We start from the raw sequence: 21,676 nt of genomic DNA, 5'->3' as shown, positions 1-21,676 counted from the left end.
TTTTTCCCTCTTTCCCTTCCCTTCCCTCTGTGCTGTTTCAGTGCTTTGTTAATTTGTTCTGCTGCCATTGCTTTTTTTGTAATTTTTTTTTTTTTTTCAGATTCCAGCCAGGAATATACAGACTCCACTGGAATAGATTTGCATGAATTTTTAGTAAATACACTGAAAAAAAACCCAAGGTAGGTCCTGGTCAGTAAAACAACTCCCTGAGGGGTCTGGGGGTGGATTTCAGCACCTCCAATACCTGAAAACATTTTTTATTTTCCTCTCTGGAATTCCAAGAGTTACCAGAGCTGTTTGAAAAAAAAAAAAAAAAAAGCAGAACTGTAATTTTATATCCTATTAAATTCCAAACATGGAATTGTGTGTGATGCAAAGAGAGAAGGACAAATAATTTGTTTGAATGCAAAGAAATAAATTTGATTGCTTGAAACCTTTTTTCTATAAATGGTTGTCAAGTGTCAGCCTGTAAAGGAGCTGCTGCAGGAATAATCAGTGGGATTGAGGGAAAGGCTGGCAGGGAAATAACAAAGTTGGAGCTTCCAGCAGAGAAGGGATTCAGGCTCTCCAAAGCCAAGCACTGTTAGCAAAACAACCTTAAACAGGAAAAAAAAAAAATCTGCTGTTCAATTGAAAAGCAGGGAGGTTTTTTTAGCCCATTCTGTTAAAATGTGAAATTACCTGAGACTTTTTCTGCTGCAGGGAAAGCTGTTCATCCCTAAAACCTTTTTAAATTTCTGTTTTTCTTACAGGGATAGAATGATGCTGCTCAAGTTGGAACAGGAGATTCTGGAGTTCATTAGTGATAACAAGTAAGTGATCATCAAATTTCTGTGGAGCAGAAGAAATTTATCATGGAGAATTCAGGAATTTGGGCTCCCAGGGGGGAAGGGAGATGGTGAGGGTTGTTTTTTGTACACCCTGAGCTGTGTGAGTGCTTGGAGCTCCAGCCCTGTCCCCTCTCCCCAGCAATCAGTTCAAGAAGTTCCCCCAGATGACCTCGTACCACCGGATGCTGCTGCACCGCGTCGCTGCTTATTTTGGGATGGATCACAACGTGGATCAGACTGGGAAGGCTGTGATCATCAACAAGACCAGTAACACACGGATGTGAGGCTCCTTTCTTTTCCTTTCCCCCTTTTTTCCCCCTTTTTTTCCCCCTTTTTTTCCCCCTTTTTTTCCCCCTTTTTTCCCCCTTTTTTTCCATTTTTTTTCCATTTTTTTTCCATTTTTTTTCCATTTTTTTTCCATTTTTTTTCCATTTTTTTTCCATTTTTTTTCCATTTTTTTTCCATTTTTTTCCCATTTTTTCCTTTTCTCCCCCCTTTTTTTCCTCCCCCTTTTTTTCCTCCCCCTTTTTTTCCTCCCCCTTTTTTTCCTCCCCCTTTTTTTTCCTCCCCCTTTTTTTTCTCCCCCTTTTTTTTCTCCCCTCTTTTCCCCTCCTTTTTCCTTTCCCCCCCTTCCCCCTCCTTTTTTCCTCCTCTTTTTCCCCCCATTCCTTCCCCCCACCTTTTTTTTTCTCCCCTTCTCCCCTTTTCTTCCCCTTTTCTTCCCCTTTTCTTCCCCTTTTCTTCCCCTTTTCTTCCCCTTTTCTTCCCCTTTTCTTCCCCTTTTCTTCCCCTTTTCTTCCCCTTTTCTTCCCCTTTTCTTCCCCTTTTCTTCCCCTTTTCTTCCCCTTTTCTTCCCCTTTTCTTCCCCTTTTCTTCCCCTTTTCTTCCCCCTTTTCTTCCCCCTTTTCTTCCCCCTTTTCTTCCCCCTTTTCTTCCCTTTTTCCTCCCTTTTTCTTCCCTTCCCTTTTCCCCTTCCCCACAACCCACAATTGCTCTGTAGCAGGATGGGTCCCACACCACACCACATTTTTATTTTTTTTTTGCCTCACAACAAAAAAATCTCCCAGAGATCCTTCTCTAGAAGAATCAGAATCATGGAATGAAGGAATAAGGAAGAATCTTTTCCTTCCAGCCCTCCCTGCCTCTCCACAGCTCCTGGAGAAAGGACAGGAACTCTTATTGCTGAAATTTCACACAACAAACATCTTGCCATGTTCTGGACCTGTTTTTTTCCCTCCTAACCAGGGCTGGTTTTCTTGCAGCCCTGAGCAGAGATTCTCTGAGCACATCAAGGATGAGAAGAACTCTGAATTTCCCCAGAGGTTTATCCTGAAACGAGATGACACCAGCATGGATCGGGATGATAACCAGGTGAGGGGTGGCAGGGGGCACCTGCTCACGAGACAAAAACAGCTCCAAAATTCTCCTGAAGTAACATTTAATAGCTCACCCAAGCAGCAGCATCTGAATTTCATTAAAAACTTTTCCAAATCCTATGGAAATGGATGAAGAATTGCTCTGGGTGTATTTCTCCATCCCCTAAAATCAGCTGGGGCTAGGCCAGGTTTTAAGGTGAAGCCTTTTCCTTTTTTTTTTTTTGGGAACACCCCTCAGCTTAGTGTTGTTTCCTTCCCCAGGGATCTTAGGGCTTTGTAGCTCCCATCTTCATAAAATCCTGGAATGCTTTGGGTTGGAAAAGACCTTAAAGCTCATCCATGGCAGAGGCACCTCCCACTATCCCAGTTTGCTCCAAGCCCTGTCCAGCCTGGCCTTGGACACTTCCAGGGGTCCAGGGGCAGTCCCAGCTTCTCTGGAAAATCCATTCCAGGTCCTCATCACCCTCCCAGGGAGGAATTCCTTCCCAATATCCCTGGCCTGTGGCACTGGGCAGCCATTCCCTGTGTCCTGTCCTGTAGGGCCAGGGCTGATGTTTTATTTCCAAATGATCAGTTTGGAATTACCACTTAATTTGATGAGCAGCTCCTGGTTGAGGCTTTCAGCACATCAAAGCACAGGCCAGGGATGGGCCTCACCTTCACAGGGAGGATTTTTTTTCCTATCCAAACCCAGAGCTGTCCTGTCTGTGGGACTGTTCCTGAATTCCAGTCAGGATGAGAAGCTGATCCTTGCAGCCAATCCCAGTTTTTGGTTTCCCTGTGGCTGCACAGAGGATGCACAAGGGAGCAGGAGCTCCAAAAAGTGACCTTTAGCTTTTCCCCCTTTTTTGTTGGTGATTTTCCTGACCTCAGGCAGAGCTCAGGCAGGGTGGTTTTGCTTGGCAATGCCCAGGAATGAAATGAAATTCAAATCCTGGCACCTCTGGGAGCTCCATCCCTGGAGCCAGGCAAAGGTAGGTCCCAAAGGCAGAGCTGGATCCAAACACATCATCCACATCCTCCCCAAAATTCCCAGCAGCTGACTGCTCCTGCTGGCAACTGCTGACCCCTGAGCTGTGTTTGTCCCTTCAGATCAGACTCCCCTTGCAGGATGGGAGAAGGAGCAAATCCATAGAAGAGCGAGAGGAGGAATATCAGCGGGTCAGGGAGCGGATATTTGCACGAGAGGTAAGTTTGGATCCCTCACCTGCCAGGATCCTCCTGCAGCTTTGAGTGCCTTGAATATGCCAAGAGGTCAGACCTTATCATTGCCTTTTTACCAATTTCTCAGAATTTTAGGGATGTGCCAGTGAATTCCAGCTCCCAACAAAGATGTTTGAGATTTTGGGGTGGAGGAACCACACCTGCACCTCCAATCTGCTCCTTCCCTAAAATTTCAGGGAGGAGTGGATGCAGTGCTGTTCCTTGCTGTCCAAAAGATGATAAGGGATTTGGCCTTCCTAGGAGGGATTTGGGGCTTCTCAGGAGGGATTTAGGCAATCCCAGGAGGGATTTGGGCATTCTCAGGAGTAATTTGGGCCTTCCCAGGATGAATTTAGGCAATCCTAGGAGAAATTTGGGCCTTCCTAGGAGGGATTTAGGAAATCCCAGGAGGGATTTAGGCAATCCCAGGAAGAATTTGGGCCTTCCCAGGAGGAATTTGGGCATTCTCAGAAGGAATTTGGGGCTTACTAGGAGGGATTTGGGCGTTCCCAGGAGGGATTTAGGCATTCCCTGGAGGAGTTGGGCATTCTCAGGAGGAAATTTGGGCCTTCCCAGGAGGAATTTGGGCATTCCCAGGAGGGATTTAGGCAATCCCAGGATGAATTTGAGCCTTCCTAGGAGGAATTTGGGCCTTTCCAGGAGGGATTTAGACAATCCCAGAATGAATTTGGGCATTCCCAGGAGGGATTTAGACAATCCCAGGAGGAATTTGGGCATTCCCAGGAGTTGGGCAGGATGTTTTTTGTGTGTCTCATGCAGTGCCCAGCTTGGTTATTGCTTCCTGAAGTCCCTGCTCTGTGCTTGGAGCAGTGTCCCATGCTCACATCTGGCTCTGGGGCTCTCCCAGCTGGAGTCAGCTCCAGATGCTGCATTTAGGACATAAAACCCCTTTGTGTGCTTTGATTGTCACATGGACAGAGGCTCCACCAGAGCTGCCTCAAAGGAGGAGGGAGCTGAGGACTCAGATTTGAGAGGTCACAGGGATCAGGAAAGGGCTTGGATGGAGATCCACAGGGATCTGGTGTGCAGGAGGCTCAACAGCACACCTCAACACACCCTGTGTCCCAGCCCCAATCTTTGAAATCACCTGGCTTTGTTCTGAGTTACTAAATCTCTTTTCTTTCCTCCCCATCTCTGTTCCTGCTCCCAGTCTGGCCAGAATGGATACCTCACAGACAGCAGGTGAGTGCTGCAGCCCCTGGGGTGTCCCCAAAGCTCTGCATGATTCTAAAATGGTGCTTTTCCCTCACCAGACTCTCCACAGACACAGGCAGATTTGTAGGGATCTCTGTGTGATTTATTTTGTGCCATGTCCTGCTCAATCCCACCATGGAGTTACTGGAGGTGTTTTCTTTGCAACATCAATTTCAAGTCGTTTTTTTTACTGATTAATTAATTAAAAAGGAGGGTGGGAATGGCAGGGAGGAATTCCAGCAGTTTTCAAACCATTCCACCTCTTGTTCCCCACAAGGATTGGAAATCCCTGCCCCTACAGTGCCAGGATAGCATTAGGATCCTGATTATCCCTGATTATCAAGGCTGGATGATTTAATGGTGACAGTGAAGTGTCTCAGGCTCCATTTCAGCCACAGGAGCTGCTGAGGGCACTGGGAACATGTTTGAGGAGCATTTTCTTGTTAAGCAGATTTCCCATGGATGAAAAGGTTGATGAGTCACCCTGCACAGCCCTGGCTGCTGAGGTGTGGGGACAAAGAACAGGATGAAAAGGGACAGAACCTCATCCCTGCTGTGCTCTGCCCTCCCTGCCAAAGCTGGAGATGGGGCAGCTCTGGGTGGGACAGGGCAGGAGCAGCTGAGCCAGGCAGGAGCAGCTTTGTCCTGGAAAGTGGAGTGTCCTCAGCACAGTCACAGGGGCTGTGTCCCTGCTTCAGGGACAGCAAGGACACTTCTCAGATCCATGAGGCTGGGGTAAAACTCCCCCAGAATGGAGCAAAAACCCCAAGAGCTTCCCTGCCTGTGGTGCCCAGGCCCTGAGGAGCTCAGTCCATCTGCTTTGGGCTTTCCCTGGATGAGAGATCTCATTTGAGCTCTCTAGGGACATGACCACTGTGCTGCTTTTCCAAGAGATGCATTTCTGGCTCTCACATGCTGCCAGGATATCATCTCAGCAGTTCCTTCCTCTTTTTTTCTCCATCCCTCCCCAGGGAAAGCCCATTCCCAGCTGGGCTGAGGGCCCAGGCTCCCTGCATATCCCATAAAATCCTGCTGTGTCCAGAGCTGGCCTGGGCTGAGGCAGGGGGGACAGTGAGGGCACAGCTCTGGGGGTGGTGATTGTCCAGAATCCTGGAATGGTTTGAGTTTAAAACTCATCCCTTTCCACCTCCCTGTCTTGGACAGAGACACTTTCCACTCCCCCAGTTTGCTCCAAGCCCTGTCTAACCTGGCCTTAGACACCTCCAGGGATGGGGCAGCTGCAATTTTGGGCAAACAGGCCCAAAGACAGAAATCCTCAGCAGGCCTGGAGTGGGAATTGGTCTCCAGGATCTCCATCACCCTCATCTCCAACCTTTAAAAGCTCTCTGTTCTGAGATGGGGATGTTCAGCACAGGATCTTTTTCTGCCCCTGCTGGGCTCTGTTCCAGCCTGAGAAAGGGGCCAGGAGCTGGCTGTCACCACAGGGCCAGCACAAAAACCTGGGCCTGCACAAAACCTGTGCCTTGGGGAGGTTTTTGCTGTCAGACTTCCCCCATACCCCCTAAAATGATCCCAAACCCAGCTGCTGACTGTCCCCTGTTGCAATTATTATGTCAAGATGGACTGGACTGACATCTCCACCAGTCCTTTACTATGAAACTTTTCATGCCTTTACAACAACTCTGACTCCTTCCCTCCCAGGCAGCTCCACACAGCTCTGACTCGTTTTTCTACAGTCAATTCCACACAGCTCTGACTCCTCTCCACCCTGTATGACTGGCTAACCCCAAGCTCTCCCTTTCCTGGCCACCTTACTCTGTCTGTCTGTCCTCACCTCCTCACAGCACACTCCATCCCAAACTGCAGCAAATTCTAGTGGTCAGCTACCCCATTCTTTTATAACACCCAAATTGATTGGGCAGGCACAAATGTTTCTACTCCTCAGTAATTCATCTTTAATGCTGGCTCTGGGTTTCATACAGAATTATGAACAGGAACACACTTTGAGCTGCTTTATTTTTTAAGTATTAGTTTCATTTATATGGTTGGGACAACAGGAAAATGGCAGCAGGTAACATCCTCACTAGCAGCTGCAGAAGGTGATGTTACAACTCAGTTTGAAATTTTTTTGACCACTCAAAAAAAAAAGCAAAAGCATACTAACAGTTTTATCCAACCACTCTAAGTCCATGTACCTTTGGTTAAAACAATGCTTGCTTATTTTGAATACAATACCTGCTTGTAAGCCTTACAATACAATGCACAGAGTTTCATTATTAAGTTTAGAACTTTTTTAATATCTTGCTAGATAAACTTTTCTGCAGCTTAGGGGGTTATTCCAGCCAAGCTTTAATACACAGACCATTGTTCTATTTGTCCTTGCTTTTTACATCTCATATAACTTTTCTGCTGACAAATCTGATGCCTACTGCTTAGTTTTAATTGCAATTTTGCTTTTTCTGAGGCCTGATTTTTGCAGCTTTCCCAAAACCCTCTGATTTTAAGGATTTTTCACACATCAGGAGAGATTTCTGTACCATCCTTTCAACCTCTCCCCACCAGCCTGCACTGGGTGTACTGGTGCAGCACCAGCAGCTCTACTGATTTACCAAAATATGAGTATTGATCTAATAGTGATACTCAGCTGTGACAGACAAAAGACCTCTAACAATTTAAATATAGAAGTATGTGTTTATTCAGCACTGGGCAGCAGCATGGGGTAATAACACTGCAAAATTACAGGTGGTTACAGAGTCTATTTATTGACAAAAGGTTCAAATAAATAAATGTTCATAATACCAGCCCCTCCCATCCCCACTTCCTATGGAAATTAGCTGGAATGGCTATTAAGCAGCGTGGTTGGCTTCTTGAATTAAGTCTGGGGTTATTTTTTGTGGGGAGGGGTCTTAGAAGGAGGAAGTAAGGGAGTCTTCCTCACCCTGAACTCTCAACATTTTCTATTAATGACAATACAAATGGCTTTTGGGGCAACTCCAGTTTTGCAAAGAAAGTTTCTGGTTGTAATTGTTTATGTTCTTTGGACCTACCTCCTAGTTTCATCCTTTCCCATTGCAAGCACAGCTAAGCAAACATAAATTAACAGGCAATCAATTATTGAAGTTCCAGCTAACTACCTCAAACCCAAATTTCTTCTAACTTCAAACTAATATCCGAATTTCTTTAAGATGAGTGTTTCACTAGCCCTGTTTGAAGCCAGCTTGACTCCTGTGGTCTCTGCAGGGGCACCAGGGAGGGGCTGAGCAGAGCCTCTGGCAGCCGCCAGAGCAGCACCGAGAGCGACATCAAATCCTTGGAGCCGCGGCCCTGGAGCAGCACGGACTCGGACGGCTCCGTGCGCAGCCTCAGGCCTCCTGTCACCAAAGCCAGCAGCTTCAGTGGCATCTCCATCCTCACCAGGGGGGACAGCATCGGGAGCAGCAAGGGCAGCACTGCCAGCAGGACCTCACGGGCAGGTGCGGGGCTGCGGCCGGGCAGGGGGCAGAGGGGGGTTTGGGGTGAGGGACTGGGGCTGAAGGACAGCTGGGAGGGTTTGGGGTGAGGAACTGGAACCAAAGGACAGCTGGGGGGGTTTGGGGTGAGGGGCTGGAGCTCAAGGACAGCTGGGAGGGTTTGGGTTGAGGAACTGGAGCCAAAGGACAGCTAGGAGGGTTTGGGGTGAGGAACTGGGGCTCATTCCCTGCCAAAGGACACCTGGGAGGGTTTAGGGTGAGGAACTGGGGCTAAAGGGCACCTGAAAGGTTTTGGGCTCAAGAACTGGAGCCAAAGGACACCTGACAGGGTTTGGGCTGAGGAACTGGAGCTCAAAGACATCTGGGAGGGTTTGGGGTGAAGGGCTGGAGCTCAAAAATATCTGGGAGGGTTTGGGGTGAGGGAGTGGAGATAAAGGGCACCTGGGAGGGTTTGGGGTGAGGAACTGGAGCTCATTCCCTGCCAAAGGACTACTGGGAAGGTTTGGGTTGGGGAACTGGAGCTAAGGGACCCCTGGAAGGGTTTGGGGGTGAGGGACTGGAGCTCAAAGATATCTGGGAGGGTTTGGGGTGAGGGACTGGAGCTAAAGGACACCTGGCAGGTTTTGGGGTCAGGAACTGGAGGTAAAGGACACCTGACAGGGTTTGGGCTGAGGAACTGGAGCTCATTCCCTGCCAGAGGACACCTGACAGGTTTTGGGTTGGGGAATGGGGGCTTGTGATGCTCTGGTTAAAACAGGGCATGGGTGGCACCAGGATCTCAGTACCCTGCTGTGGATGTGCCACCTGGTTGTGACATCTGGGTTCATCACCCACTTCTTCAGAACTCACCATCACCTCTCCCATCCCTTCAGCAGGGTTATCTGGGGCGAAGGGCAGAGTTTGCTCCCAGCCCCTGCAGCTCACATTCCCAGTTTGTGTTGTTTTCTCTCCTCTGCTGTGCCCCAAGTTGTGCTGCCATTCCCTTCTGCTCCCAAAATCTCTCCCAACCCTGAGGATCCCTCAGGATGAACCTCCTGGCTCTGTGTCTTGCTTTCCAAAGAGGAGGGCCAGGAAAAATGTCACCCATCAGTGTCATCAGACACGCAGTTACCTTGTCAAGGACTCTGTAATTGGGATCTGCCCACGATGTTCTCTCAGTGATTCACTGAACTCCTGGGATAAACAGCAGCCTTGAGCTCCAGAGCTGCTGGGAGCCAAGAGGAATTTGGCTGAAGCCAAAGGGAATTAGGAACCCAAGTGTGTTTGCTGCTTCAGCTCAGTCCTTCCCTGTCCATCCAGGTCCCACAGAGCACTGGGGACGTTCCCCTGGGGTGTCACAGGTGACCTGCCCTGGCAGCAGCTTCCCAAGGGATGTGTGTGCTGGGTGGGCACATCCAGGACACCTCCCCTCAGCCAGGGAGGAGCAGGATCCTTGATTTTTCAACCAGTTGAAAAGGTGTTTGTGGAGGAGGCAGCCCAGGTTTTGGTCCCATTTAATCCCAGCTGAGGAGCCGTGGTGGCTGTGTGGTTTCATGAGCAGAACCTGGTGTTACCCCACTGTTCTCTGTTCCCAAACCTTTGGGAAGCACCATTTTTGTGGGCAGGAGAGGCAGATTGGTGCTTGTAGGCAATTAAAAGAATCCTTTCAGGGCTGGATCCCAGCACCCAGCCTGGCTTTGAAACCACACCTTCATCTCCCAGTTCTGAGGTGCCCACGGTGCCTCCTGGGATCCTGTTCCCATCCCCAGCCCTGTGCTCACTCTGGGAGTTGCAGCCACCTCCAGGACTGATTCATGGAGTGTTGGGAGCACTTGAAGATCTGTCCCAGCATGTGCTGAGGCAGAGTGAGAGAGAAGCTGCCTTTTGGCTCTTCCTGTAATTTTGCCTCCAGGTCCCCCCTGGGATCAGAACAGGTTTTATATAATGGCAAGTGATTAAAAACATCTTGGGAGAAAGGGAAGAAAAACTGCAAAGGAATTGTGACTTGAGGGGAGGAAAAAAACACCAAACCCACCTTCTTCTGTATCCTCATGTTTATTCCATGGGGGTGGAAGTGCTTGGGACTCAGGGGCTCCTTTCCCATCCAGTTCCTGAGCAGCTGGCAGTGGAATATTCCCTCCTTGGCAGCATGTGGCTGCTGACAGAGCTCCTCAGCAGAATCCCTGGAGAACAGCTGTGGAAATGTGGGAGATCAGAGGCAGAATTGGTTAAACAGCAGCTACTGGGCATTGAGCAATAGTTGCAAAACCCTTTTATTTCTGATAGTGAGGCCAGAATACTGAGGAGACACTTCCCAGCTGGGTGCCAGCAGTGTGGATTGTGCTCCTTCCCAGCCTTTTCCTGGGAGAAAAGGGATCTGTGAGGCTGTGGAATGGGATCCCCCACTCCCCTCTGCTCAGGACAGGTCATGACAGTGTTGGTGTCCTGAGCTGGGAGTGGGAACAGCTCTGCAGCTCCTTCCCACAGCCCCTCGTGGTGCTGAGCTGACCCAGGTGTACCTGGTACTCCCTGGTTTTGGGTGAAGAGCCTCCAGCAGGCAGATGCTGCTGTTGGCAGCCAGATTCCTCTTCCCTGCATGTGGGGCAGAGGAGGAGATGCCAGGAGCAGCTTTGGAGGCTCAGTGTGTGCACCTGGCCATGGACAGGAGGCAGCTACAACCCACTGGAGTTGTCACCTTGCTTTGCTGTGAACTCTGCCTGTTTGTCCCCGTGGAAGCTCAGTGGGGACAGAATTCCTTCACACCCTCCTGTTTTCTCCTGGATCCCAGCCCTCCATGGCTGTCTCTGTTGCAGGTTTGGTGCTAGGTGCCCCTGAGGCCTGCAGCCAGTCCCCATCCTCGCAGCCCAGCCGTGGCCTCCTGCCCTGCACGGCCCCGCAGCCGCCCCCGCAGGCCCCCGGGCTCCCCCCAGCCCAGCAGCAGCCGGCCATGAGCACCCCCATGATGTCCCAGGTGAGTCCCACAGGTGAGGGGGAGGCAGGCCCAGAGGAATTCTGTGCTGCTCTGGGCTCACACCTGGGTTTGGGGGTCCCCATATTTGCTGTCCTGCTGTGGCAGAGCAGGGGGAGGTTTGGTTTTGCTGTGCCTGAGTGGTTCTGTGGGATATCCCACCCTGAAAAAGGGTCCAGAGCCCTGGTCCAACTGGAACCAGTTCCCCTCAGGACCATCCTGAATGGGTGTTGCTGGATTTGAGCTCCCCAGGAGCTCTGAAGCTTCTGAAGTCCTGGGGGAAGGCAGGCCTGGAGCAAGGCTGGGTGTGTTCTCCAGATCACCCCTCCCTGAGTTAAATCCAAGGGATTTCCATGTCCCACAGCCTGCTGGCTGTTTCCAGGGCTGGAACCCTCCAGGAAGCACCCATGGGTGACATTCCTGGGTACTTGTTCTGCTCCTGGGGCTGGGAACCAACCACAGCCCAGCCCTGTCCTGCTGCAGGAGTGGGGATGGGGTGGGAACCATCCCAGTGTGGGGTTTGGGGAGCAAATCCATGTGGTGTGGGGGGATCCATGGCACCTTCCTGTCCCACCTTGGTGCTGGATCGCAGCCTGCCCAGGGGCTCCTCTGGCATCACCTTGGGCTCACTCTACAGCAAAGAGTTACACTGGAGGGATTCAAGATGCAACAGGGCTGGGAGGTTGCTGGACAATCATCCCAAGGCTCCCTTTGTCATGAAAAGTTGGACCAGATTTTCTTCTGAGGTCCCTTTCAACCTGGACTGTTCCATGATTCTCAGTTTTCACTAGACTGGACTGAGAGGAGGGAAGAACCTCCTGGAAAAGTTTTTATTAGTGCAGGTAACAGGAGCAGCTCCTTGCTGGGTGTTCCCAGCTGTAGGAGAGGGGGGAGCTGGTAGTTCTTGGAGTGGTTTAAATGTTGTGGATCTGTTTGTGGAGGATTCTGGGCCTCAAGGAATGAACTCCCTCTGGGATGTCTGGAGCTGGATAGCAGAGTCCCTGGGTGGGATCTCATGCAGGATCACTGGGATGTGCTGGACTTTCAGTTTGTATCTTCTGCTCTCTCATCCAAGGGCTGAGGTCCTGGAAAAACTGATTTCAGGTGTTTGACCGTTGGTGAAGGGTCTGGAAATGCACTGTCCCCATGTCCCTTCTATGTCACCCAATCAAAATATCAAACCCCCCCATCCAGCACTGACCATCACTGGGTCAGTGTCCAAAGCACAGTGTGTGGCTTTTAGTGAGGGGCTGTCACAAAGTGCTCCAGGTGACAAAGTAGTGTGAGTGTGCAGGAATGGCCAAGGAGCACTGTGGGGAATGCTGGAAACAGGAGGGACACGAGGGATGTGCTGGGACACGTGGCTCTCCTGCTGCTGCTGGCCCTGGTGAACTTGTGTCACTCTTCCTGCCAGGCAAGAGCTGCTTTGGGACAGTCCCTCCTGCCCAGCTCCTCAGAGCCTCTGCCTGGGCTGTGTCTGATGGGATGGATGCTGCCCTGGAATGGATTCTGTGCTTCCCAATCCCTGCAGTGCCCCTCTGTGTTTGCAGTTGGCTCACTTGACTAACCTTGTTGTTCCTTCTTTCTCTCCTTTCCCCCCCTCTCCTTTTCCCTCTCCTTTCCTCCCTTTTTTTCCTCCCCTTCCCCCCAATCTCTCTCCCCTCCCTTCTCTGCTGGTCGTAGCCGGTCCCGGCGCTGCAGCCTGTTCCGTACTCTCCAAGCTCCTGCCCCCAAGTCCTCTTGCCAGTCTCTCCACCCCAGCAGTACAACCTGGTATAAACCCCAGTTCCTCTTCTGCACTGTCTGTTGTGCTCTGTGCTGTGTTTGTGTTGTGTGAGCTTGTGCTGATCAGGTATGTCCCGGACGCGGAGTGGTGGCTTTGGAAAGAGCTTGGGAAGAACAAATTGCAAGCCCAGAGCTCCCCAGCAATGCTTGTGCTCAGTGCTGGGGGTTGTGGCTGCCCTGTGGGCTCAGCCAAGTGGTGTTGTCTCCACGGGGATCTTTTGGGGATGGTGTCCCCTATGGGATGTGGCTGGGCTGGAGTCACCCCTGGGACCCCACGTGTCCCCAACGTCCCCTCAGCTCGCATGTGCCCCTGTCCTGCTCTGGGTCTGTGGCTCATGTGTGGGGGCCTTTTTGGGGGAGCTTCTCTCAGAGCAGAGAGAAAGGCTCTGCATTTACTAACAGAACTGTGTCCCACCTGCTGTTGTCCCTCTACCTCCATCTATCCTTCCCTCATCCCCCTCCAGGCCGACGAGCTCAGCAGCCCCTTCGGGCAGATCAGCCTCAGCCGCCAGGGCTCGACGGAAGCCCCAGATCCTTCCTCGGCGATGTTCCAGTCATCCCTCATCTCCCAGCACCCTCAGCAGACAGGATTCATCATGGCAACCCCTGGGCAGCCCATTCCCACCTCCAGCTACTCCGCCTCGGGGCACACGGCCCCCACTCAGCAGGTGCTGCAGCCCCAGGGCTACATTCAGCCTCCCCAGCAAGTAAGGACACAAGGGGACATCCCCAGAGCTGCCAGGCCAGGGGCTGCTGGGGAGTGGGTGCCTTTTTTTTCTGCTGCTAGTTGGTGATGGATCCATGCACAGGAGTTCAGGCTCTGGGTCTCACACCCCCCTGTTAGGCACAGGATGATCCCGTGTCCCTCTGAGCCCACAGGGCTCTTTCCTGGGCCACTCCTGGCTCTCAGCACTGGGGGAGGGACAGGGCTGACACCTCTAAGCTCTCTTTGGGGTCCTGCAGGGCTTTATGACCTCTAGGATTGTCCCCTGAGCTGGGAGGAGAGTTGTGCCTACTGAGCTCTTGCACTACTGTGCTGGGAAAGGCTTGGAGGAGGAGGCTGGGAGGCGCGGGAAGGGTTCCCCGAGGAGCCATCAGCTGGCCAGAGCCAAAGCCCTGGGTGGTTCCCTTCAGCAGAAACCAGGCCAGGTGAGAGAGAAAACTGGTCCTGGGGGACCAGCTTTCTTGGTCCTGCTCCCTCCTGTGTTCTCACCACTGGGTTTTCTTGCCTCTGCTAGATTCAGGTTTCTTACTACCCCCCTGGGCAGTACCCGAACTCCAGCCAGCAATACCGACCCCTCAGTCACCCAGTGGCCTACAGCTCCCAGCGCCCACAGCAGCTCCCCCAGCAGTCCCAGCAGCCAGGTAAGGGGGTGCAGAGGGGGGAAGGGGGCAGCTTTTCCCTTTCCTGCTGCTTTTGTTGGCTCCAGAGTTCTCCCATGCACTGTGTGGGGTCAGGTTGCTCTTCCCAGTCTGCTGCTCTATGCTGGAGCTGCCTCTTGGCTGGGAATCTGCGAGGCCTCTGTCTGCAGATGCTGTTGTGTCCTTTCCCCTTTCCTCTGAGCTTGCTGGGGGAGGGGATGAGGTGGATTTAAGCCCCACTGAGAGGCTGCCAGGGGAATTTAAAACTTCCCTTGGGTATGTTTACATCTACTCTAAGGGAAGCCTTTTCCCCACTCCTTAGCAGGAGGGCAGAGGCAAGATTTAATTCCCTAAATCCTAAATCTGGGGCTGTTTCCTGTGCCCATATGGGAAGCTGCTCCATTGAAACCCTCTTCTGGCAGGTTTACAGCCAATGATGTCCAACCAGCAGCAAACATACCAAGGTGTGGTGGGGGTGCAGCAGGCACAGCCCCCCGGGCTCCTCAACAGCCAGAGGAACAACATGGGGGGCCAGATGCAGAACGTGATGGGGGTGCAGCAGGCACAGCCCCCTGGGCTCCTCAGCAACCAGAGGAGTGGGATGGGGAGCCAGATGCAAGGTCTGATGGTCCAGTACACACCACTGCCTTCGTACCAGGTGGGCACAATCTGCTGCTGCCAGGGTGGGGTGCTGGGAGGGGCCCCAGACTGAGCAGGATGTCCTTCCATTCCTGTGCTTGAGGGATGGAGCCAAAGGTGGGGATTTGCAGGTGGCACAATCTGCTGCTGCTAGATTGGGGTGCTGGGAGGGGACCCAGACCAGGCAGGATGTCTCTCCATTCCTGTGCTTGAGGGATGGAGCTAAAGGTGGGGATTTACAGGTGGCACAATCTGCTGCTCCCCAGGGTGGGGTGCTGGGAGGGGATCCAGGCCAGGCAGGATGTGTCCCCATTCCTGAGGGATGGAGCCAAAAGTGGGGATTTGCAAGTGGGCACAATCTGCTGCTCTCCAGGATGGGGTGCTGGGAGGAGATCCAGACTGAGCAGGATGTGTCCCCATTCCTGTGCCTAGGGATAGAGCTAAAGGTGGGGATTTGCAGGTGGCACAACCTGCTGCTCCACAGGATGGGGTGCTGGGAGGGGATCCAGACTGAGCAGGGTGTGCCCCCATTCCTGTGCCTGAGGGATGGAGCTAAAGGTGGGGATTTGCAGGTGGCACAATCTGCTGCTCCCCAGGGTGGGATGCTGGAGGGGACCCAGGCCAGGCAGGATGTGTCCCCATTCCTGTGCCTGAGGAAAGGTGGGGATTTGCTCACAGAGCATGCCTGGGGAGGGCACATCCATGTGGGGATCTGTGGGACACATCTGGAGCAGGACTGGGAGGGGTTGTGCCTGGATAAGGTTGCCCTGGGCTGTAAGAAAAGAATCCCTGGAATCTCTTCACCCTGCCAGTTCCCCCTGCTGTTACCTGTTCCCTGCTGCTTTCCTCCCTGACCAGGTTCCCATGGCCAGCGAGTCCCAGAACGTGGTCCAGCAGCCCTTCCAGCAGCCAGTGCTTGTGCCAGCCAGCCAGTCTGTGCAGGGGGGGCTCCAGGCTGGAGGGGTCCCCATCTACTACAGTGTCATCCCCACTGCCCAGCAGAATGGCACCAGGTAAAGCTGCAGCAGCTGGGGCCTGCCTGGGGGAGAAAGGGGGTGCTGTGCCCACAGTGGGGGTTTGGGGGTGTCCTGTCAAGGCCAGGAGTCAGCCTTGATGATCCTTGTGGGTTCCTTCCAACTTGGGAGATTCCATGGTTCTGTTTGGTGGTTCCATGAGGATCCTGTGATGGTTCATGGTGGTTCCATGAGGATCCTGTGATGATGTTTGGTGGTTCCATGAGGATCCTGTGATGGTTTATGGTGGTTCCATGAGGATCTTGTGATGATGTTTGGTGGTTCCATGAGGATCCTGTGATGGTTTATGGTGGTTCCATGAGGATCCTGTGATGATGTGTGGTGGTTCCATGGGGATCCTGTGATGATGTTTGGTGGTTCATGGTGGTTCCATGAGGATCCTGTGATGGTTTATGGTGGTTCCATGAGGATCCTGTGATGATGTTTGGTGGTTCCATGGGGATCCTATGATGATGTTTGGTGGTTCATGGTGGTTCCATGAGGATCCTGTGAGCGTGGAGCACCCTGCTCCTGTGCCTGGAGGTGGGTGGGTACCACAAGTGCTGCTCCTCCCTGAGCTTGTCCATTCCTGGCTTTCTTGGTCAAGACTTCCTGGCCACCAACATGCCAAGCTCCTGTGTTCCCAGCCCTCTCCAGAGGCTCCTGTGTGTTCAGCCATCCCAGCAAAGAGGGAATAACTGGGAACAACCTGTGCAGATGTCCTGGCTCTTCCTCCCCATCCCCATCCTCACCTGAGCCCTCTCTGCTCCACAGCCCATCCGTGGGGTTCCTGCAGCCTCCTGGCTCTGAGCAGTACCAGATGCCTCAGTCCCCAGCACCCTGCAGCCCCCCCCAGATGCAGCAGCAGTATTCAGGTATGAGGGGATGATCAGGATGTGGCACTGGTATCTCCCTGCCCTGGTGGGCAGTGGGGTGGAGGGAGCTGGGTGGGCTGTGGGTTGGTGAGAGTGGGAGGAGCTGCAGATGGGGAGGCTGGGGATTCCTGCTCCCTGTCACAGCTGCTGGGAGTGAGCTGGTGCAGAACTGAACTGGGATGGTGGAGGTTTGGAGCTGGTGAGCTGCAGGATCTGGGGAGTTCTGTACCTGGATCTGTGCTTGGAGCTTTTGCCTGGAGTTTTGTGGAGATGTTCAGAGCAGTCACTGAGCTGCCCTCCCTCAGCTTGGCCCCTGTGCTCCCATTTCTCCTGGATTTAAACATCATCACTCCCAGATGTAACCTTTGCTGTCAGAGAGGAATCCTCAGAGGGTCCTGGTGGGGTTTTTCCAGCCTGAGAAAGTCAGGAGTGACTGAGAGGAGAATGCAGAGTGGGGCTGTGGGGAAGGGTGAGCAGTGGCAGGGACAGGCAGGTGCTCTGTGTCCCACAGCCTGTGTCTGTCCCCAGGGGTGTCCCCATCAGGCCCTGGTGTGGTGGTGATGCAGCTGAATGTCCCCAACGGCCCCCAGGCCCCCCAAAACCCCCCCGTGGTGCAGTGGAGCCACTGTAAGTATTACAGCCTGGAGCAGCGGGGGCAGAAGCCAGGAGACCTCTACAACCCCGACACCAGTGCTCAGGTACTGGGAGGACTGGGAGGGGGCACCCCACGGGGTCAGGGTGGGTCACAAGCACTGGGGGTGTCTGACACTGTCCCTCCCCCAGGCCAGCACCCAGATGAACAGCCCCATCACGTCCCCCACCCAGTCCCCGACGCCGTCGCCCGTCACCAACCTCAACAGTGTGTGCACGGGGCTGAGCCCCCTCCCCGTCCTCACACAGTTCCCCCGGCCCATGGGCCCAGCACAAGGTAAGGGGAAGGGCTGTGGGGTCAGCTCAGGGCTGGGATCTCTCCTGGGATCCCCACAAACTCTTTTCTCCTCGTGCAGGTGATGGGAGGTACTCGCTGCTGGGCCAACCTCTGCAGTACAACCTGTCCCTGTGTCCCCCGCCACTGCTCCACAACCAGCCCAGCTACACAGGACACCAGGTACAGCCAGGCCAGGTGTCCCTTCCCTGGCCCCTCTGTGAAGCCACAACATCCCCTGAGGTGACACTGTGCTGTTTTTCTCCTTCAAGGGGCAGACTGGAATGAAACACGGGAACCGGAACAAGAGACAGGCCCTGAAGTCGGCGTCCACTGACCTGGGGACAAGTGACGTAGGCAAGTGACCCCCTCGAGCCCCTTTTGCCCTCTGATGTCCCCAAATATGAATGTTGGAGACTCCAGGTGACATCCCTGCCCACACCAGCATCCCACAGAACCCTGTGCTGGTTTTGGAGAGTGGTTCCTGCCAGTTCCTCCTCCCCACACCCACAAACATCCCCCAGCCCAGGTGGGTCCAGGCTGGGGGTGCAGCAGATCCAACCCCAGCCTCCTGTGCCCTGAGGGAGGGGGTGAACAGGGAGAAAAACCTCTGAGGAGAACACCTGGGTGCTATTCCTGCCTCTCAGAGAGTGGAAATGATTCAGCAGGTGGAACTGGCAAAACAGGGATTTTATTCTTTATCAGCAGAATGTGAGTGTCCAGATTCTGAGATCTCATTTCCACCCCCGTTTCCCCAAGTCACTCTTCCCACCTGTGCTTCCCTTTCCCATGGTGCCCACAGCTCCAGAGCCTCAAATTTGAGATTTGGGCTCTCCCAGGATGGCTCTGAGGGCTGAGGGTTCCAGTGAATCATTTCTCTCTGCCCATCTTCCCAAGGGAGAGACACACAGCTTGGATGGAGCAGCCCTCACTGACCTCTGGAGACCTCAGCCTTGTCCCCCCTGTCCCCTCAGTGTCACCACCAGCAGCTGCCTGCAGGGGCCCTTTAAGAGCTGCCTGCCCCGCTCCTGCCCCTGGCATGGTCCCTACGTGCCACGTTAATATTAGCAAAGAATCCCTCCTGCAGCTCTGCTAAGCCTGGAGCCAGGGCTGGAGCCAGGAGCTGCAGAGGGGTTTGGGACCACAGGGCAGGGGCAGAGATCAGAGCCAGGAGCTGCAGAGGGGTTTGGGAACCACAGGGCTGGAGCCAGGAGCTGCAGAGGAGTTTGGAACCACAGAGCTGGAGCCAGGAGCTGCAGAGGTGTTTGGGACCACAGGACAGGGGCTGGAGCTGCAGAGGGGTTTGGGACTACAGGGGAGGGACAAGGAGCTGCAGAGGGGTTTGGGGACCACAGGGCAGGGGCAGAGATCAGAGCCAGGAGCTGCAGAGGAGTTTGGAACCACAGGGCTGGAGTCAGGAGCTGCAGAGGGTTTGGGGACCACAGGACAGGGGCTGGAGCTGCAGAGGGGTTTGGGGATCACAGAGGAGGGACCAGGAGCTGCAGAGGGGTTTGGGACCACAGAGGAAGGACCAGGAGCTGCAGAGGGGTTTGGGGGCCATGGGTCAGGAATAGGGGAGAACCAAGAGCTGCAGGAGGGTTGAGAACCCCTGGACAGTGACAAAGGTCAGAGCCAGGAGCTACAGAGGGGTTTGGGACCACAGGACTGGAACCAGGAGCTGCTGAGGGGTTTGGGACCACAGGGCAGGAGCCAGGAGCTGCAGAGGGGTTTGGGAACCACAAGGCAGGGACCAGGAGCTGCAGAGGGGTTTGGGACCATAGGCCTGGAGCCAGGAGCTGCAGAGGGGTTTGGGACCACGGAGCTGGAGCCAGGAGCTGCAGAGGAGTTTGGGGGCCATAGGGCAGAGATCAGAGCCAGGAGCTGCAGAGGGATTTGGGACCACAGGGCAGGGGCTGGAGTTCCAGAGGGGTTTGGGGGTCATGGGGCAGGAATAGGGGAGAACCAGGAGCTGCAGGAGGGATTTGGGACCACAGGGTTGGAGCCAGGAGCTGCAGAGGGGTTTGGGACCACAGGGCAAGGGCTGGAGCTGCAGAGGGATTTGAGGGCCATAGGGCAGAGATCAAAGCCAGGAGCTGCAGAGGAGTTTGGGGACCATGGGGCAGGAATGGGGGAGAACCACTGGACAGGGACAGAGGTCAGAACCAGGAACTGCAGAGAGCTTTGGGTACCACCAGGTTGGAGCTGGGAGCTACAGAGGCATTTGGGGCAGGAATAGGGGAGAACCAGGAGCTGCAGAGGGGTTTGGCTACCACAGGGCAGGGGCAGAGGTCAGAGCCAGGAGCTGCAGAGGAGTTTGAGGACCTCTGGGCAGACACAAAGGTTGGAACCAGAAGCTGCAGAAAGATTTGGAAACCATGGCAGGGGCCAGGAGCTGCAGAGGGGTTTGGGTACCACCACACAGGACACACCCAGTGCCACCATCCCCCGTGGGTGCAGCCATTCTCCCTGCCAGGGTCAGGATGGGAGTGTGGGATTGGCTCCCAGTCCTGGTACCTGAGGTTTGGGGTAGGAAAACAGAGCAGAGCTCCTGGGAAAGCCTGAACTGCCCAGCTGTGCAAAGGACACCAGCAGGACTTGGTGTCCCTGGAGCTGTGGGACCCTGGGAAATAAATACCCACATCTCCTCTTGAGTGTATGGGCACAGGAAAGGATTGGGATGGGGCATTCCAGGGAGCAGGTAGGGCTGCTTTGGAGGGGTTTGAAAGAATAGATTCCTGCTGTGAGGGCAGCTTGGCATTCCTGGGCTGGGGAGAGGTGAGTGCTCCAGCCCGGAGCCAGGACAGCTCTGGGGACACCGGTGACACTCAACTCCTTCCCTGCAGTGCTGGGCCGGGTGCTGGAGGTGACAGACCTGCCCGAGGGCATCACACGGACAGAGGCCGACAAGCTCTTCACCCAACTCGCCATGGCCGGTGCCAAAATCCAGTGGCTCAAAGAGACTCAGGGGCGCCGCGGGGACGGAGGCGGCGGGGACAACAGCGGGACTCCCGAGAACGGCAGGCACAGTGACCTCGCTGCCTTATACACCATCGTGGCCGTGTTCCCCAGCCCTCTGGCTGCCCAAAACGCCTCCCTCCGCCTCAACAACTCCCTCAGCCGCTTCAAACTGCGCGTGGCCAAAAAGAACTACGACCTGCGGGTGCTGGAGCGGGCCAGCTCCCAGTAGGGCTCCCCGGGCACTCCCCTGGGCCTCTTCTCCTCCTGCCCTCCCTTCCTCTCGCCCTCCTTCCTTGATATATTTATATGAACATAATTAAGAGACGAGAAGTTGATTTTTTTTTTTTAATTATTATTTTTGGAGTGCCACCCGTGCCCGCCCCTCTCCCCTGTGTCTATGGTTTTGTTTAAGCACTGTGTTGGACCGCACATACAGGTGTTGATTGGTATGTTCACTGCACATTTTATTTAATCGGATTATTATTTTGCTGGGGGAGGGAGGGGATTTTTTGGTTTTATTTTATTTGGGGGGTTGTTTTTAAATAAAAAAAAAAAAAAGGAAAATTGTCCATCACTTGAACGTGACTTTGGTTCTGCCAGGGCTGGGAGCTCTGTGCTGCCTCAGTGGGGTGAGGGGACAGCAGGAGGGACACTGGCAGGGGGATGATCTGCCCAGTCCTGCCCATGAACTTGGCATGTCCAAGGGCTGCAAGCCCAAAGTGGAGATCCCAGGCTGGGATCAGAGCATTTGGATTGAGGCTGGGCTGCCCTGACAGATGTTCATAATCTTCCCTCACTCCCTCCTTCTTCATCCAGCTGTGCAATTCCAGGGTAGGACTGAGGGTGTGGAGTGGCCCCAGCTGTGTGCCCTGCCAGGAAATTCTCTGTATTCCTGCTGACAGGAGCAGCACCTGGAGCTGGCAGTACAGGTGGGGACAGGATTGGGGATGGCACAGCCAGAGGCAGTAGTGGGATGCTCCCACCTTTCCTGAGCAGGTACAGCTGGACAGGTAAGAGCTGCCAGGAAGGGAGGGCTCCAACCCCAGTCTTGTGCTCACCTTGCTGCCACCCACAGCCAGGCAGGGACCTGAGGGCCCCTGGGTGCCCATTAACTGCA

The 21,676-nt window shown here is 53.9% G+C and overlaps 1 protein-coding gene across 4 annotated transcripts in view; it reads left to right on the top strand.

Moving 5' to 3' along the window:
• Nucleotides 1-21,058, top strand: part of R3HDM2 (R3H domain containing 2) — a 46,041-nt gene extending 24,983 nt beyond the window's left edge. For 2 of the 4 annotated variants that reach the window (XM_033083167.1, XM_033083166.2), the window contains exons 6-24: nucleotides 101-179; nucleotides 753-812; nucleotides 970-1,110; nucleotides 2,093-2,201; nucleotides 3,299-3,394; nucleotides 4,581-4,612; nucleotides 7,826-8,058; nucleotides 10,848-11,005; nucleotides 12,686-12,775; nucleotides 13,252-13,494; nucleotides 14,026-14,152; nucleotides 14,572-14,807; nucleotides 15,647-15,801; nucleotides 16,576-16,676; nucleotides 17,205-17,374; nucleotides 17,460-17,604; nucleotides 17,684-17,784; nucleotides 17,874-17,958; nucleotides 20,445-21,058. In XM_033083167.1, the coding sequence (XP_032939058.1) occupies nucleotides 101-179; nucleotides 753-812; nucleotides 970-1,110; nucleotides 2,093-2,201; nucleotides 3,299-3,394; nucleotides 4,581-4,612; nucleotides 7,826-8,058; nucleotides 10,848-11,005; nucleotides 12,686-12,775; nucleotides 13,252-13,494; nucleotides 14,026-14,152; nucleotides 14,572-14,807; nucleotides 15,647-15,801; nucleotides 16,576-16,676; nucleotides 17,205-17,374; nucleotides 17,460-17,604; nucleotides 17,684-17,784; nucleotides 17,874-17,958; nucleotides 20,445-20,788 (2,705 nt within the window). In that variant the 3' untranslated portion in view covers nucleotides 20,789-21,058. The remainder of the gene's footprint in view (nucleotides 1-100; nucleotides 180-752; nucleotides 813-969; nucleotides 1,111-2,092; nucleotides 2,202-3,298; nucleotides 3,395-4,580; nucleotides 4,613-7,825; nucleotides 8,059-10,847; nucleotides 11,006-12,685; nucleotides 12,776-13,251; nucleotides 13,495-14,025; nucleotides 14,153-14,571; nucleotides 14,808-15,646; nucleotides 15,802-16,575; nucleotides 16,677-17,204; nucleotides 17,375-17,459; nucleotides 17,605-17,683; nucleotides 17,785-17,873; nucleotides 17,959-20,444) is intronic. The other 2 variants (XM_033083168.2, XM_033083169.2) reach the window with 2 other exon arrangements.
• The last annotated feature ends 618 nt before the right edge of the window (nucleotides 21,059-21,676 follow it).

This window comes from Catharus ustulatus, chromosome 31, assembly GCF_009819885.2.
Source record: "Catharus ustulatus isolate bCatUst1 chromosome 31, bCatUst1.pri.v2, whole genome shotgun sequence".
Taxonomy (NCBI): domain Eukaryota; kingdom Metazoa; phylum Chordata; class Aves; order Passeriformes; family Turdidae; genus Catharus; species Catharus ustulatus.
The sequence above is the reverse complement of the archived record's forward strand: the minus strand, read 5'-3'. Positions and strand labels throughout refer to the sequence as shown.